Source organism: Acromyrmex echinatior, chromosome 9 (genome assembly GCF_024713525.1).
Source record: "Acromyrmex echinatior isolate Ae372 chromosome 9, ASM2471352v2, whole genome shotgun sequence".
NCBI classification, from domain to species: Eukaryota; Metazoa; Arthropoda; class Insecta; order Hymenoptera; family Formicidae; genus Acromyrmex; species Acromyrmex echinatior.
Genome location: NC_141860.1, coordinates 2360257 through 2378781, shown reverse-complemented (window position 1 = coordinate 2378781; position 18525 = coordinate 2360257). Strand labels below are relative to the sequence as shown.

The following is an 18525-nucleotide window of genomic DNA, read 5'->3' as shown; positions in this document are numbered from 1 at the left end:
GATAAACAAAAATCCCCACTACGACGATTGAAATACTTTCGTGCTCGTCCCGTCACCTTCAGTGCGCTCCGATCTGGCCAAACGATTCATCCTTCGTTCGCGAAGTTTTCTTTCCCTTCAATCTCTAAGTCCCGATGAGGAAGACTCCCTAAGGAAGTTGCGATTCTAAATCTCGATTATTGAAATGCAGTGCCGCAGGAAATCGGCTTGTATCTTTGCAAACATGTGAAGTCATGTCTGTTTAAGTTATCAATGTGTTTAATCATGTCATCCGATCACGTTTCCTCAAGTTCATCAGTTTCATAATCATCTTCTGTGATTGTTGTTCTTAAATATTCGACCTATTCCGTGAGTTCGAGAAAATAATTTTCAGATGAAGATAGTAGTAGTTTTTTCTATGAATACCAAAAGTCTTCGAAAGTCTTACATGTTAATCGGATGACTCGTCACAGGATGAAATCGAGCATTTAGCGTGGCGCGATGATAAGACGTTATCGGTACAAAAACAACGAGAAAATCTTGTTGCTAGACAGACAGTCGCCGGGCAATACTATACTGATAGACGAAACAGCGCGGTAAGTCGATTCACGATTCCTGTTCGATCAATCGCCGTGATAATAATTCAACATGCTGGCAAGACATCTTCTCTTCATCGCGACCAGGCGGCCCCGTAAGTTGAATATCATATAAATTATTATCACATCTCACTTTATTAAGCCTATAGCTCCGCCTGCATCCTTAGTTATAAGTTGCATACTTGCGAAATTAACGTGAACTCTAAGCTGTCGTCTATACTGTCATTAGTGAAACTTTTTTTTATATTTACAATTATGTGAGTGTAGTGTATCAGTTTATCGCATATATTACATATATTACATATATTTTTTTTGTTTTAACAAATTCACATAATACACGAAAGATTTATTTAAAGTAAGAGATGAAAAAAGATTTGGGACTTTATTATTTCTTGAATAAGTAATTATTCCTTTAATACATTTCTTATCTTTTTTATTTATTATGAAAAACAATAAAGTCAATAAACACAATTATATTTTACTATATTGATTGAAAGTTGTTGACATATGTACATAGAAAACATAAAAGTTTATGAATATGTCTACATATTATACTTATATGCTTATTAACTTATATCAATTTGATTATGATTTATGCTGCATATTTTTCGACAAAAGTTTCTGTCTTGGACTTAAATTGTTTTTTTGGTAACAGTTTCAATTGCTCATGATTAAAGAAACGAAATCTATATATACATGTGTCGTATTATTATCATATATAGATGAGAAAAACCTCCTATTATGAAATAGTCGCCTAATATGAGATAGCGGTGTTTCTACTAAACTAATAAACGCTATCAATTGATTTCATTATGAATTTATTGTTCTTAGATTGAAAATTATTTAGTGGACAATTTATTATTAGATCATGCCTGTAGTCATTGTAAAAAAAAATTTTAGAATTTGAATGTTTTCAAGTTTCATTGAGATGAGCCTTTAAATCTTGTTTATTTTTTAATAAAAAGTAAATATTTGGCAATAAATTCTTCATGTAGTGATAAAATCATACTAATAGAAAAAAATATGGGATAGAATGAATTGCTTAATTACAGAAGTTAGATTTGACGATCGTAAAGCGTGGAAATCGTATGAAATACCCAGAGTACTTCTAATTAGCTATGAACCTATGCTCCTATGTCATAATGAAAATCGTTGCTAAAGTATAAATATTATTGTACAATAATAAAAAAAGACAACCGGAATGAACATCAAATTTATTTCTGCGATGTTTGGCTCCAACTACCTGAAGACGAATATAATCCATCACATGCTCATTTTTCACACACGCAGACTGTGTTTATATTTTAGAAACATTAAATAAAGTTTTTTAATTGCAATACACTGATATACTTTGCGTTTTATTATCGATTTCTCGGGATATCTTATATTAGGAGCACAATTTTTTGACTTCGCGATTTGCTCACTTTTTACATTTCCTTAATTAAAAAAAAAATAATTCAAATTAAATTTTACATAATATTATCTTAAAACTTATTAAATTCCCTTTAAAATCACCTATTATTTTTTTAAATTCTGCCCATAAACTTCTAGCAAAATGAAATCGGTATCTCATAATAGGGATATTTCCTCTCTCTATACATATATTATATATGTTTGCTCCAAATTTGATTATTTCCTTTACTTGTGTTTATTTTAGAACCAAAATATTTTGCATTAATACGTGCAACGCGATATTCAAGAAAAATTTATTTATTTTCGTTACGTAAAGTGATAATTTTATGGACTTAGAGAATATATTCAATATTCTGATATACAAATCATTTTTTTATACAAATTTTATTTTTAAATGAATGTCTATAAAAAAAATCATTTTAAGATTTCATAATAGAAATTAATTATTAGGTGTTGGAATTAATTCGTAGCGTTTTTAATGAAAGAATGTTATTTATTTCACATGAGCATTAAAAAATACATTAATGAAAGTACTTCCCATCACTTGTAAAACGCTACGAATTAATTCCAACACCTAATATTATATATGCGTGTTATATCTCATGTTATATATTAAGAAAAAAAGTTGCTGTTTCAAAAAACATTAGTTGATTCAACTAAATGTAGCGGTCACGGGCTGTCAAGCAAATATTTGTTAATTCAAACAAATAACGTTTTAAATTACAAGATTTTGTTAATTTAAGTACATAAATATGAATAATCATTATGAACTAAACGAACTTTAGTCAAGTTAACTTCTATTTTTTTCTCAATGTAACAATCAATCATATGTTACTTTTACATAGAAAGAAATTAAGATATTTTATTGACAAATCAAATGTTTTCCCCTTTTTTCTTTATGCTATCGATGCATCTTTAAATCCTATTAAACATTCCGCGAAATACAAATGGGTAAATGGGATTCTAATTTGTCTCTCAAGTCTATGTATCAGTGACATCACTGGCGAACATTAAGTATTTGCATCGCGTGAGTGACCGTACACGCTGTTATCGGCATTGCAAAACTGGTGCATGATTATATAGAAGTTCTATACAGATGAAGAAAGAGAGAGAGAGAGAGAGAGAGAGAGAGAGAAATGAAAAATTCAGTTCAAAATATATTATAAATAGAGGAAAGATATAAGAAAGAAAGAGAGATGCAAAGGTCGATCCTCTCCTCCGGTATTTTGGCCTTTGCAATAGCCTCAGCAACAAACGCATGTACAACACAAATCGTGCGAGTCACTTATCTTGTGAGCGGACTTTTATCAAAGCCCATAACTATATATGCATTGGTCTGATCTTCCATGAAATGTATAAACAATAATATTTATTATTGATTAACAATAACGTGCAGAAGATAAGATAGAAAAACATAATAGAATAATCGAAATGGACGATCTGCAATACCTCGATGAGGACCTTGGATCGTACTGTTACGCGGCCGAAATTCGATAACGATAGTTAAATGGCAGATAATTTGGTTACAGTTTCCAAAACAATTGATATGAGAGAGAGAGAGAGAGGAAGAGGGGGAAGACAGAGAGAGAGAGAGAGAGAGAGAGAGAGAGAGAGAGAGAGAGAGAGAGAGAGAGAGAGAGGATGTAAAGCACGTGTAAATCTCGTCGTTGAATTTAATTTTTTTCACCGCGACATGCAGATAATTTTTATCTCCTCGCTGATTTACAATTATCCAAACAAAATGTAGACGCTTAATTGTGAGACGTAGTAAGAATAAATCCGTCCAATTTAAATATGCAAGAAAATCGCATGGATGCGAAGATAGATAATAAATATATAAATCGTTGCGAAATCGGCTATAAGCGGCCTATAACGCGATTCTTACGTTATTTATGTTAAGATCAAACGTAATTAGAGATATGTGCAAAATATTAAGTTCAAATATAATTGAATTAATTGTAATTAATTGTTTACCGAAAGTATTATGTTTATTCACTTGTACAATAATCGCACACGTATGGCCAGTGACAAAGACGTATAATCATTTTCGTTACTGTCGATCTTTAGATTTTGCATGGAATGAGCGCTAAGTCATTTTATCGAAGGATATATACACAAACAACATATTTTTACATAGTCAGTTTGAACTTGATCAATTTGTCATATGTTTATAACAATTACATTTAATAATTATATTTATTACCAGCAATAAGTAATTACACCAAATTATGTTTGCTATAAGGAAAAAATAATTCTGCTAAAATAACAGCTCTAAACTTTAGCTTTAATTGAATACAGCTTTAATTGAATACAGATTTGGAAATAATTTTGTTGAACTATCAAAATAATTATGTAGAACGCTTAAACATTAATGACAATGCTGCAAAAAATGTTTAATTCTAGTTTTAGTGTCCTACATATAATTATTTTGATGATTCAAAATGAACAAAATTATTTTCTCAAGTATACATACAGGATGTCTTACGTAACTGTGATCACGATTTTTCCGATGATTTGACAAAAATTAGTTTGGATAAAAATTAATCAATTTTCAATCGGCTACAAATTGCAATATTAAAAATTTACAAAATACTCTTTTAGGAAAAAAGTCAAGGCACCTTAATTTTTTTAAATGGCACTACATATTTTTTACTTCATAATATTGTAACTGATGTCAAGACGAGTTTCAATAACCTGCTATACTATGACCTTGAGATGACCTTACAATTGTGGGATTAATGAATGGAAACATTTTCGTGAAAAATTATTTTATTTGTATTAAATTTTTTATATGAACTATTCTACAGTAGAAAAAGATTTTTGTATCTGCTACTTTTTACAGTTTACTTTTTACAGACATAAATTTTTGTTTTTTAAATGAAACTACATACAAAACAACAAATTATAAACAAAAATAGCATAAACAAAAAAGTAAAACAAATTTTAATGAAAGAAATTATGTAATTACAATAAGTGTTCGAATTGTAGTCCATTTTCTTATAGGCACAATTCTGTTCTATGTATAAATTTCCATTAGTTGCTCCTATAATGCTGTCATGGCGAATTTTTTCGCATACTGTACGGATTTCTTTGTTGCTTTAAATGTTCCATATTTTGAATTGGTATCGCGTAGATTATTGATTGCAAATGACCTATAGAAAAAAATCTAGTGGTGATAAATCGGAGACCAAGGTGGTCAAGGAATTGATCCGTAAGTGCCCAACCAACGTTCGTATTTTGAATTTAGATATTGAACAACAATGAAATGTACAACCATCTTGTTGGAAATAAATACGTTGCACAATATCATTTTGAAGCAACAACTTGCAACAATGTTGGAAGTTGAGAACGAAGAAAATTTAAGTAAGCTTGGGCTGCCAAATTCTGTTCATAAAAGTAAGGTCCAATCAGATGACCGTATACTAGACCACACCAAACATTCACTGTAACTTTCTGTTGAAAATTATATTCTCAGAACTAATGAGGATTATCCTTCAATCAAAAATGATGATTATGACAGTTAATTATACCATTATTTGAGAACTTATATTTATCTGTTCATAAGATATTCTGTATTTCAGGATTACTTTCGTATGTGACAACTATAAAATTTAGACATTGTGAATCAGTTATACGTAATTGTACTTGATCATTTTGTAAGGATGATAACGATTCTGTTTTATCATCTTATGAACAGAACTCTTAGATAAACCAATTTCAGTAGCAACTGCACGAATGGAAGTGTGCGGATTTTCTTCTAAATGTGCTAAGACATAAGAATATTGTCTGCGGTTTGTTCCTTTTCTTCTTTTCAAATTTTCCATAATTTCTTAAATTCTTTTCAATGTTATAAAACATTGTTGCACATGTGTGATGTCTCTGTGGGTACCTTGTGGCATACAGAATTGCAGCTCACGTGCATTCCTTTTACATTCACCGAATATTAATAGCATATCAACTTTCTCATTATAGGAATACATTTTCGACAAATTGAGACTGAACTATGATTTGCTCTAACAACAAACTAAGACTGAACACAAGAACTATTGAAGCGTTCGAGCTACGCTATACTACAAGTTATGTTGATATTTTTCTACGTACATACTACATACACGTGTGAACTACATTCGGGAATATCACGAATTCCGAAATGACTACGTTTGTTCTTCATGTCTATAAGGTCATCTCAAAGTCATAGTATAGCAGATCATTGAACTCATCTTGACACCAGTTACAATGTTATGAAGTAAAAAATATGTAGTGCCATTTAAAAAAAAATAGGGTGACTTTGACTTTTTTTCTTAAAAAAGAGTATTTTGCAAATTTTTAATATTGTCATTTGTAGCCGATTGAAAACTGATTAACTTTTATCCAAACTAATTTTTGTCAGATCATCGGAAGTGCCGGAAAAATCGTGATTCCACATACGTGGGACACCCTCTATATCTGCTAAATTTTTAAGTATTTCAGCAAATCATTCTTTCTGTGAATCAATAATATTCGTATTTCATTACTGTTGCTACGTATTTTATGCACGTAAGAATATTTTGCTGCATTATTAGAGACAGTGACAATTTACAATTAAAATGATGTTCAAAGTGAAAATTGATGAACCTGTTATTGATATAATGATTTACACAATTTCTGTGTGACTGTTTCTTGCGACACAGTATAAATATACCATGAAAATAAATCCATAAAAAGAACAGGAGAGAATTAGTTATAGCCTATAAAACTATTATCTGCTCGCGATAAATGCGTAATTCGTTGCAGCTCGTTCTTTATTTCGCATTTGTGAACGATAAGTCGAGAATGAGGTCTAGAAAATACAAAATATGATCTTGAAGACGTACGAAAGTGATTTCTTTTGTGTTGATAATAATAAGAGAAAAACGTGTTTTTCGTGTGTATACGCGTTGGACTTCGTTTTGTGCGAATAAACGTAGGAACGCAGTTATATTTTCGATTTCCTCTTGTATTTCACTCGCGACTGATTGATAAGTAACGCGTTACACGAAGTTAAGTTACTGACCTCTATCTATTGATGATACGAAAAGCATGTTATTGTATTTTAAGTTACCTTAACATTTTGCAGTTCTATTATTATAATTGGAAATTTCTGTAGAATCTAAAAAAAACTTCTATAAAAATTATTCTTAAACTTTAGATGTATATTTGTTATTGTTAATTTAAATTATATATAAATATTACGTTTTAACTTGAAATGTAATTAATTTATAATAATAACTTGATAGTTTGACATAAAATTAACCGTTCTCTGATCGGAAGGACGTTAAGAGATCTTCACATCTGATCTCACATTGATTTACCGTTAAATATTCTACAAATAAACAGCCGTCATCTTCCATAATCGAGATAACGGCAGTTCATGTTACGGCATGCTTGTGAAACCCTCGTAAATGTACCTTAATTTGTCGTGTCGCATGTTTGCTCGAGATGCGTGCTCACCTCTTGTTGTAAGTAGCGTCTGTCACTAACAAGGACTAACTGTGACTACATAGAACCTGCAGCTACAATTATATATCAGGGTGATACTGTGTTTGTACACTTTTTTTGCGATTGTAAAAAGCATTAAATATATATGTATATTTTTTTAACAAGTTTTAATTTTTGTTTTAATATTAATTATAAAAACTGAGAAAGTTAGACCTTCCGCTTCAATAGAAGTAATATTAGAAACGGACATAAATTTTGAGTAATATAAAAATAAAAAATTAGGAATAGAGATTATAAACGTACAATGGATATAAATAATAGTATGTAAGACGATATAATATGATATAATATGTAAGACATATCTTATTTATATTAATTGTGCAATGCTTTGTTATTCTTTATATGTTTAATCTTCTTGTTTTTCTAATATTTAATTTATTTCTGTTCCTAATATTTATACTATTGTGCACAAGGCCTTAATCTGATATACGATAGGATGTTAATTAATACTGATACAATATAAAAAATTGCATACCAGAGAAAGCCAATCAAATTTCATAGAGGATTAATTTGTCTGAAACGATTACTCTCTCTTCACTGATGATAAAGGCTGCGTTTTACTTAACGCTCGCAATGCTCGCGAGCATCGTTTGTTCTTATTTAACATTTGATAAACGACAAGGATAAAATGATTTCACGAGCGTTGTGAATGTTAAATGGAACGCAGCCATAATGTTGTTTTTGTAATAGGTATTACTGTGCCTGTATATAATCTACATGATAGTTATCACGTTAACTTCGCTAGCATTTAGTTAGCGCGATAACATCATACATAATTTCGCACTGCCTGTTTATAGGATAACGTGGGATAAGCACAGGTTATAAAACGAGCCGCATATACATATAATTGAATTCGAGAGGGAACGGGATTCGAATCGCATTTCGTGCCGTATTCCTCGCAGTATTACCCTGATGTAACAGTGTTGATTAATCAGCTTGCAACTAATATCACGAGGACATATGTACTTACAACCTGGGCAGGGGAGCATGCATTATCAGCGTGTACTATATATATGTATATGTGTAGAGCGTTAAGGAATCTACATCTGCTGTAAGTAGACGTTACGAGGGCAAGTCAATAAGTTCTTAGAAAATCTGTCAGAAGGCACTCGCAGTGTCATGTCACATTACTTTTTGACAAGTAGCATCTTTCAGTTGATTACTGTAAAATTTTGAGCGGAATTCATCGCGTGGTTTCATTTCTGTAGACGATTAAAGCGAACAATCTTTATATTTTTTGTAAAATGGAAAAAAACGAGTTTTGTGCAGTGATCAAACATCTACATATGAAAGGTTTAACGCCGAAAGACCTCGTTCGGTACGTCCAATTGAGGTTGCTACGTCAGAAATCATCGATAAAGTCCACGATATTGTTTTGACCGATCGACGAGTGAAAGTGCGCGAGCTTGTTGAGGCCATATCACATGGCGCAGTGATTTCAATTTTGCACAAACAATTGGCTATGAAAAAGCTATCGGCAAGGTGGGTGCCGCGTTTGCTCACCATAAGCACGACCGTGTGACAATTTCAAAACAATGTTTGGAGATGTTTCAACGTAATCCAGATGAATTTCTGTGTCGATTACTGTGAATCCATTACTTCATACCTGAGACGAAGGAACAGTCAAAACAATGGACTTCACCAAGTGAACCAGCTCCGAAGAAGGTGAAGACCGTGAAAGCGGCCGGAAAGGTGATGGCCACAGTATTTTTGGGATGCATGCGGTATAATTCATATCGATTATCTTCCATCGAAGCAAATGGCGATCAATGGCGATTACTACGCAGCCTTATTGGACCGTTTCAACAACATTTTAAAGAAAAAACGTTCCCATTTGGCGAAGAAGAAAGTGCTCTTCCATCAAGACAATGCACGGGTTCACATGTGCTCGGCACTGATGGCCAAATTCAACGAATTCCGAATTGCTTCCCCATCCAGCAGTCAGATTTAGCCCTCTGCGACTGTTTCCTGTTTCCAAACCTGAAGAAATGGTTTGGAGGAAAGAGATTCACCACCAGGGAGCAATTCATCGCCGAAACAGAGGTTTATTTTGAAGGGTTGGATAAATCATATTATTCGGACGGTTTGAAAATGTTGGAGAATCATTGATGATTCAAGTGTATCGAGCTGAAAGGAGACTATGTTGAGAAATAAAAATGAATTGATAAAAAAAAATGTGTTTTACTATATTTTTCTAAAAACTTATTGGTTTGCCCTCGTATTATAGTCACATATATGTACATGTTTTTTCTTTTATACTCCCACAATGCGTTATCGCGACGCATTTATTATTGTCTGTACATACATAAAAGTACAATATTACTATCGCCGACAAAACAATGTCATTTTAATGAGTAAATTTAAAAGTGTATGTGAATAGACGTCGTTCTTTTTGAAGTGCACTCGTATTTTGTCATTATTTTTCTCTTTTTTATCTATATCGTCTCATCTCACCCATGTACATATCATACATATATGCACCTCTGAATTTGTAAATATTGTACCATCCTAAGTTCCCGCCTGTTTTTGTCCATTATTTTTCATTTTATGTATTCCCATATACCTATGTGCCTACTGTATAGTTTTAGAAAAAAAATGCATCTCACGTGCGTGTGGCACTCCGCACTAGTAACTCACACACATATCATAGTTCCATGCTCCATATACCTGGTGAGTACGTTTTTTTTTAACTTCCTATGTATATTGCGCGTAAGTTTGATGTGAAGAGAAATGTGAATTTTTCTATTATATATAACATTTTAATAATTCTTTTATATTTTTCTAAAATATATAGATATTAATTTTATATCATTTTTATGTCACTTTTATATAGAGGAGACCGAGGCTCGTTGGCATAAGAGGCAAATTGGCATTGCGTTCCGTTTAGGTATTTATGATAAAGGAAACAATGGGAAAATTACCGTAAAATATTTCTTTCATAACATAGATACTTTTTTCTAAGTTTCATTTAAATCAAACAAAACTATTATAATAGAAAAAGAAAAAAATCTGATTCAAGAGCAGACAAGTAAATTTTTCAGTATTTCATAATTCATATTAATGTTCTTCGCTTTGCGAAAACAAGTCTAAGTGATGTATTATTAGTTAAAAGAAAAGTGTTCATTAGTATACAATATTATTTTGAGTAACAATAGTAATTTGTTAGAATAAAATGATTAAAATCGGACATGTGCAGGAAGGGGTGCGTTGGCTCGTACTATAAGGTTAGGTTAACCTAGGTTACTCGTACCGCACGTGTGAACATTTAATTATAATTTAACTCTGACAAAACGCTTTATATTTATAATATTTTTATATTAAAATGAGAATTAAAATAATTTACATTAATTTTTCTATAACAACATTTTGCTATTTGACCATTACAAAATAACTTTGAAAGATACACTTTTTAATAAAAAGTACATATCTACTATCTAATTTTTATTTCTATTACTTTTTTGCAAAGAAACTATACAATATATAGAACCATTACTAGTATGAAATTATAGAAAAAGGTTGTCTTCATCATATTGATATATTGTAATAATAATTAATTGTTTAAAAAATCTAATGCCGAAACTGTGCCAAGGAGATCCGGTCTCCTCTATATATTAAACTAAGTCTACATATATCATTTAATATTAGACATTATATATGTATACAAGGTATCTCGAATTTAAATGTATAAACTTCGGGAACGTGTAGAGGATCGATAAACTAAGAAAAAAAGTTTTATAGAAATATGCTTGTTTTTATTTCGTTTTAGATAAAATCATAAAAAAGACAAAACATTTTTATTTTTGTATTTTCTCATTATTTACGTTGTATTTATACACTTGCTTAATGTAAGTATTGTTCAAAATGTTGACCTCTTGCAGCAATGCAAGCATTGCATCTAGTACAGTTCAAGTTGTAGCCAAATAGTGATCTGATGGATATTTGGTGCATTGCAGCTTCGATTCGATTTCTCAATTCTCTTAAGTTAATTGGTGACGAATAAACTTCCTGCTTCAACACCCCTTACACAAAGAAGTCCAGTGGTGTCAAATCAGGTGATCGGGTAGCCAATTAAGGTACTACTCCTCTGCCATAATGAGTTGGACTCTGATCGCGTGATTTCTTTGATTATTTAGAAGACATTCATCTGCAGCATCGGATTGAAATGTGGTTTCAATTCGATGGATCCAGCTCATTATGGCAAAACTATTCGAGCTTGGCTAAATGGACATTTTCTACGACGATGGATTGGACGTGGAGGAATGGAAACTGGACTTCTTTGTGTGGGGGGTCTTGAAGGAAGTTTATTTATTGCTAGTCAACTCAAGAAAACAATTGAGAAATCGAATCGAGATTGCAATGTATCAAATAGATCAGTATTTGGCTGCAACACGAGCTGTTCGTACTAGATGCAATGTTTGCATTGCTGCAAGAGGTCATATTTTGAACAATACTTACATTAAGCAAGTGAATAAATACAAGTAAATAAATAGTGAAAAAGTACAAAAATGGAAACTACGTTTTTTTATGATTTTTTGCAAAACGAAGCAAAAACAATTATATTTCTATAGAACTTTTTTTCTTAGTTATCGATCCTCTATATTCTCAAAGTTTAGACATTTAAATTCGGGACACTCTGTATATACCACATATATATATATATATATATATAATGCTATATATATAAATTACATTACATGTATTACTCCATATTATTGATCTAATTAACTTAATTTCATTGAATATTAATATTTAATTTAATAATTTAAGATGGCCACAAAAATCAACATCAAACTCATGCGTTATAGAATATTATAATTTTCTCACGTTTTATTTATTGCATGCTTGTGTTTGTGATGCTTTGCAATGTTGCTTTGCTTGGATAATCACTCACGATATATTTCAACAATAGTCCTCGTGTAAATGTATTTTTAATATATATTTAAGTCTATATGTGTATATTATTATGTTTAACACATGAAGTTATAATCATCAAAAAATTTTCCTCTTACGTAACTTTTAATCGCAATATCTCGAATAAAACAATTATAATAATTATAAATTAAAATTGCAAGAAATAATCATACATGTAATAAAATGTATCACAATTATAATATAGACATGATATAGATTTAACACTAATCTTCAAGATCATTTTATGATTTTTTCAAAAAAAGATTTATTAAAAAACTTTTAAAAGATAGTAATTCTAATATTGTATTTTATCACGCTAAAAATAACTCAGACAGCAGAATATTTATGATAAATATTTATTTATTTTTTGAAATGTTATATAAATATTTTATATATATTTTATATAAAGCTTCATTTGAAATATTATTAAAAGATGGACTCTAAATATTGAATGTAATTATGGTAAATATAAATAAATATTTCTGTTAAATATATTTTTTATTTAAATTATAATGTCTCATTAAGTATTTTCATAGCATTTATTATAAGATTTATAATAAATATTTATAAATATTTTGTAAATATTGTGTGCTGTCTGGGAATCGATCTAAGAAAAATTCTTATGTTCTAACTTATCACTTGCGAGAAACGTAAAGACATTTTCTTGATTGTGTTGCAGACAATACTTTACTGACTATATCTCCGGAATCCATACCGCCACAAGTGATCGTTCAACCGCCGCCCTATATCGCCCCACCGAAGCCCGAGGATCGACAAAAGTCGTATAAGTACCAAGAAATCTTAAAGGATATGCAGCCACCGAATCTGCGAGCTTATCCCAAAAATGAGAAGCAACCGATCGCTCAGGATCGAAAGCAGACTATCTATGATCCTCATCGAAATATTCAATATTATGACAATGGCAAAAATCTTTTCGATCAGCAAAAAATAACAAATTATGAGTATCATCAACGAGTTTGTAATTATCAAACAGTGCACATGCATAACGCTAGGAATCAGCAATTCAGTTCATCAGCCAGAGATATCAATCAACAGCATCAATTTCATACCCTACCAACAAGAAGGTCTCAACGAGAGATCGAACCACCTCGTAGTATTACGCCGGACATCACCAGGGGTCTGGGACACGGTTCTCTCAGTAGTATGCACATGCTGGCGAAACAGAGTCAACAGAGAGTCACGGTTGTAGAAAACGAACAGGCTCGACATGTTCTCCACGTTGATACGGAGAGAAAAAATTTGGAACAAGAGGATACGAGAGGCAAATTTGTGCAGAATCAACCTCAGTCAATCGTGGATGTTAGAAATAGGTGAGAATTAGAAAAAAATTATAAAATTATAGATAGAAGGATTCTTTCTATTATATCTAATTTCACTTTAATTGTAAATTTTTTTGCAAATTTACAATTGATTTAAAAACTCAATTAGGTAACATAAAGAATCCTTCTATTTTTTACTCTTCTAACTCTTTCCAATCCCATATTTCTAATATCAGAAGACTAAAGATTAATATGTAATATTAATAATATGTAATTAATATGTAATATTAATAATATTACATATTATCAAGAATACAATAATAACAATAAAACAAAGTCAAATTTATTCAGTTAGCCCTAGTTATCCAATTTTTTACCTTTATTATATACAAAAGATTTGAAAAAAAAGTTTAGATTATTAACCATTAAGTCTATTGAAAACAACTAATGTTAATTGTTATTGATCTACTTACTTATGTTATTAAACATACTTACTTATGTACAGATTCGCAACGCCTCTAAACCAAGCTGCACTCGGCTATCGATTCTTCGCATCTTCACCCGCCAACGATTCTCTTACGAAATCTCCTAATGCGGACATTCTGAGAAATAATCCAATTTCGCCGATCGGCCACGGGGGTTACGATAACAGCTTCAAATCGTCCACTCCCATCAGCTACTATGGACGATCGGTGCCAACCGTGGCGGAACGTCTAGCTCTGACCACCACCGCCGGCAATAATTGTCCATCGCCGGTACCAACGAGCAGTTCTTCGGGTAGAAGCACTCCCATTCAGACTTCTTCCGGCAGGACAACGCCAACCAACCTAGTTCTGTCGCCTACCAAAAGCACCATGTCCAATGAGGAGTTATTTGCCGCGATTCATAAGTCTAAGAAAAAACTCAATATCAAGCTCAATGAAAATGAAAATGAAAATCTATCTCCATGTGGATCAATGAACTCTGTAGTGAAAACTCCAGCCGGTACTAGGCATAGCTGGAGTCCGGAATCTCAAAAAGCTTTTTCAGAGGTAATTATCAATACTAGCCGTGCGAAAATCAGCGATTTGAAGATGATAAGATTTGAAGATCATATCTTCTCTCTCAATTTTTATTCGAGTTTCTCTCAAAGAAATTGTTTTTTTTTTGTTATTCATTAATTTTTTAAACGAAGACTATGGACGGTATTTATAATCGTTTTTATTTTAAGACCTTCTTAAGTAATGGCCTAAGATGCTAATGCGGCTCTCTGATTAATTCATGATATCTTAAGACTGTATTTAAGGCGGTCTTAAATATATATATTGTAAGATCCGACTCTAAATACCAGCTGAAGTATACGTTTATTTTAACAAATTGATATTTCTAACTTTTCTAAAATCCTGCAATTTGTAATTTATATGTTCACTATTCGTTTCTCCCGTTAATTCAGCCGATTTATTCCAGATACCAACTACGGTGCAATCGCCCACATCACGAATGGATTTCAAACGTTTACTTCTTCAACAGAGTGTAAAGACTAATCCCATGCGATTATCGGCGGCAGAACAACTAAAACTATCACGCCAACAGTGTCAACAACAGCCGCAACAATTGTCGCCGAATACTCATCAGAGTCCCTTAGCTAAAGTTTTGAGTCCACGTTCAGTTTGGAGGTTCCAGACCCCAAGGACTGATGTCCTTTCATCCACCATAATCGAGGACACTGTGGCGGAGGAAAAGGCAATGAAGCCCTCGCCGGAAAACACATCTCCCATTTCAAGACTGAATTCTAAACGACAGCTGGATCTTTGCATTGATCTACCGAGTCACTTGCATACAATCGATTATAAAACTGCGAACAATGATAGGCTAACGGCGAACAAGGCGCCTATAAATGAACTCAATTTCGATCCCGCAATCAAATCGTTAAATCAAAACAACCATATCCGAGAATTAATCACAAGCACATCAGATCCTACACGAACCGCATCTGCGGAAACCAGTCAGGATACTTCATCCGTATTATCTCAAAACGATATCATCAACACGACGATACGATGTTCAAAGGATATACTTGAATTTAAGAGTCAGGATCCCGTGAGTGCTCTAGAGTCGAGGAGGATCAGCAATCAACTAGCGAGAGCCCAATTCCTGGCCAGCACACCCACAAGCGCCAATTCGTCACATAATCTTTACTTTAGCAAAAGATTCAGAGCGCGATCAGAATCTCCGCGACATGCGGTGACACAAAATGTAGCACCGCGCAGTCCGAGTGCTCCTACTCTCGAAACCGCTCTGTGATTTGCGAATATCTATATAATGAAGCTTCGTACAAGATTTTATTCATTCTGGTTTTTTTAATAAGCTGAGATACTTTAATAAATCAACGTTTAATATACCCAATTGTTAAATTAAATATTTTTATGCAAGAGTTTGTAAAATCGAAATGGATTTCAACATATATTATGATTATAATGTCTGTAAAAATCAAACAGTGCTCAAATTATGATTTAATCTCATTCTTAATTTTTTAATAAATTTTTTTATAAATTTTTTCTTAAAGAAATTAACGCAGCTAAAATTTTTCTATGTCTTATCTAATTATACATTAAAGAAGAGTTAATAATAAGGATATTATTTGTACATTAATGAAGAATTAATAACAATGACATCTAAATCTATTTGCGAATTTTGATGGCAACATAATTATCAATCATAACTCGTTTAAATAGAATTTTTTGTCTTAATTACAGCAACTCACATCTATTAAGAGACAATAATTTATAAACGTGATATGGTAATAACGTGGAAATATTATAGTATTACCTAATATTGCAAAGTTTCTTGCATAAAATAAAAAAAATACTCATCACGTAGTAACTATTACGTCACACTCTGCCGATTGAATGTAAAATTGATTTTACTGCACGTAACGTTATGTAATTCACAAATCGCTCCGCTAAATCAATTTAATAATAAGCAATAAATAGGATATTATGTCAGATCGACGCTGACAATTCCATTCGAGTGCCTATTCGATATAATCATTTTATAAAAAAGTATATTACGTGTGTATAACATACTATAAATTTAGTCTCGCGCGCGCGCGGAGATTAGGACGCAATGTCATAGGTGTTAATACATCGATGTATTGAAACGGTATAATTAATATTTTTTTTATGCTAAGCGAACTTCTTCTTAACGAAGAAAACCATTGAATCTTCGCACGAACTGAATGTTCACAATCAAACGCTCTTCAAATAATAAGAATGAAATGAGTTCTATATCTCGATTCTTAAATACAAGAAATACGGATATATTATATTCTTTGCGACAGTAATGAGATTTCATTCGTGAGGCTCTACCTGCGACATAAAGAAACTAGTGACGAAGCTCTTTTGCAATCCTAAATAAAAATTTCATTGTTACCTTTATTTAAATTTTAAATGAAATGAAATATTATGCAGTATTTTTATAACCACTGGGCTATATAATAATAATTTATTCATGAGAGTCAATATTCCTTAAGAGGAAATAGAGGAATTTGATAGCTAAGAATTACATGAAAATTAAACACGATAAATTATAAATCGTTCACCGTAGAAGATAGAAATTAACTAATTGAAAGTAAGATTATTAAAAATTCTCGAGATTTTCAGCTCGCAAAATAATCATTGTAATCATATATGTTTGAACTATTAGGCAAACAAAATTATCTTATCCAATAATTCTCTTCCAATTTATTAAAAAAACCTTGGCGAAAAATTTTCTTAGAATTTTTCACATAACTTGTCATAATTTTTACATAAATTTTATAACTTTTTAGAAAATTTCTTAGATTTTTTGTACGAATTGGAACATACATTTTTTAAAAATAATGAAACAGAATTACTACATTTTTACTGCAATTTTTTATATAAATGAATTCTAAAATATATTCAAAGATTTTTCATTCAATAATTTTTTAAGAAAATCTGTAAAATCTGAAAAATTTTAAATATTTTTTTAAAAATCTTTAATCTCTTCATAAATTAAATATATAAAAAAATTTTTTAATTATAAGAATCTTTTTCATCAAGGAAACGACAAAAAAATAATTCCGGCAGAACACATGATTTATTGTATTCAACACCGTTATTGTGTGTCGACAGACTCGGATAGCCGATGACGCCAAATCGGGAGTTTAATCGTTAAGGTATATTAAAAAATATATTTGTCGACTTTGACGAGCCAATCCAACTCCCGCAATCCCGCCCTATGTTTGCTTCGGCGAAAGTTGTACATAATACATGAGCAACGTGTAATCGTAAACCGATTTTAAATCTCGATCGCTTGCTAGTCTAGTCGAGGTAGAATTTAGTAAATATATCGCGTTTTTGAGCGAAAAAGTGCCGTTAATCGCGTGTGTAATCTCTCACATTGAATCGATTGTGTACGATTGATTTTATTGTATCGAATAATGAATATATATGTGTGTGTGTGTGTGTGTGTGTGTGTGTGTGTGTGTGTGTGTGTGTGTGTGTGTGTGTGTGTGTGTGTGTGTGTGTGTGTGTGTGTGTGTGTGTGTGTGTGTGTGTGTGTGTGTGTGTGTGTGTGTGTGTGTGTGTACATACACACCACACACGCGCGCGCGCGTATATATACTACGCGAGGAGGATAATATGTATAGCGTAATACAACAGAGTTGCCTTAATTAAATTATTTTAAATTACACCGAGCGACGCGTTCATCAGTTATTTACGATCACAATAAGGGACAAAAGTAATTTTGCAGAATGTAATCCGTTAGATCTTAAGCTGGAATCGTGTTTTGTACTTTGTTCAGAATAAATGGAAACATTTCGAGAA

General features: G+C 31.8%; 1 protein-coding gene across 1 annotated transcript in view; it reads left to right on the top strand.

Annotated features, from left to right (window-relative positions):
* Positions 1-18525, top strand: part of gukh (NHS actin remodeling regulator GUK-holder) — a 132649-nt gene extending 114124 nt beyond the window's left edge. Inside the window, exons 9-11 of the mRNA XM_087409880.1 lie at positions 13096-13747; positions 14202-14727; positions 15143-18525. Coding sequence (XP_087266006.1) covers positions 13096-13747; positions 14202-14727; positions 15143-15979 — 2015 coding nt within the window. The 3' untranslated portion in view covers positions 15980-18525. The remainder of the gene's footprint in view (positions 1-13095; positions 13748-14201; positions 14728-15142) is intronic.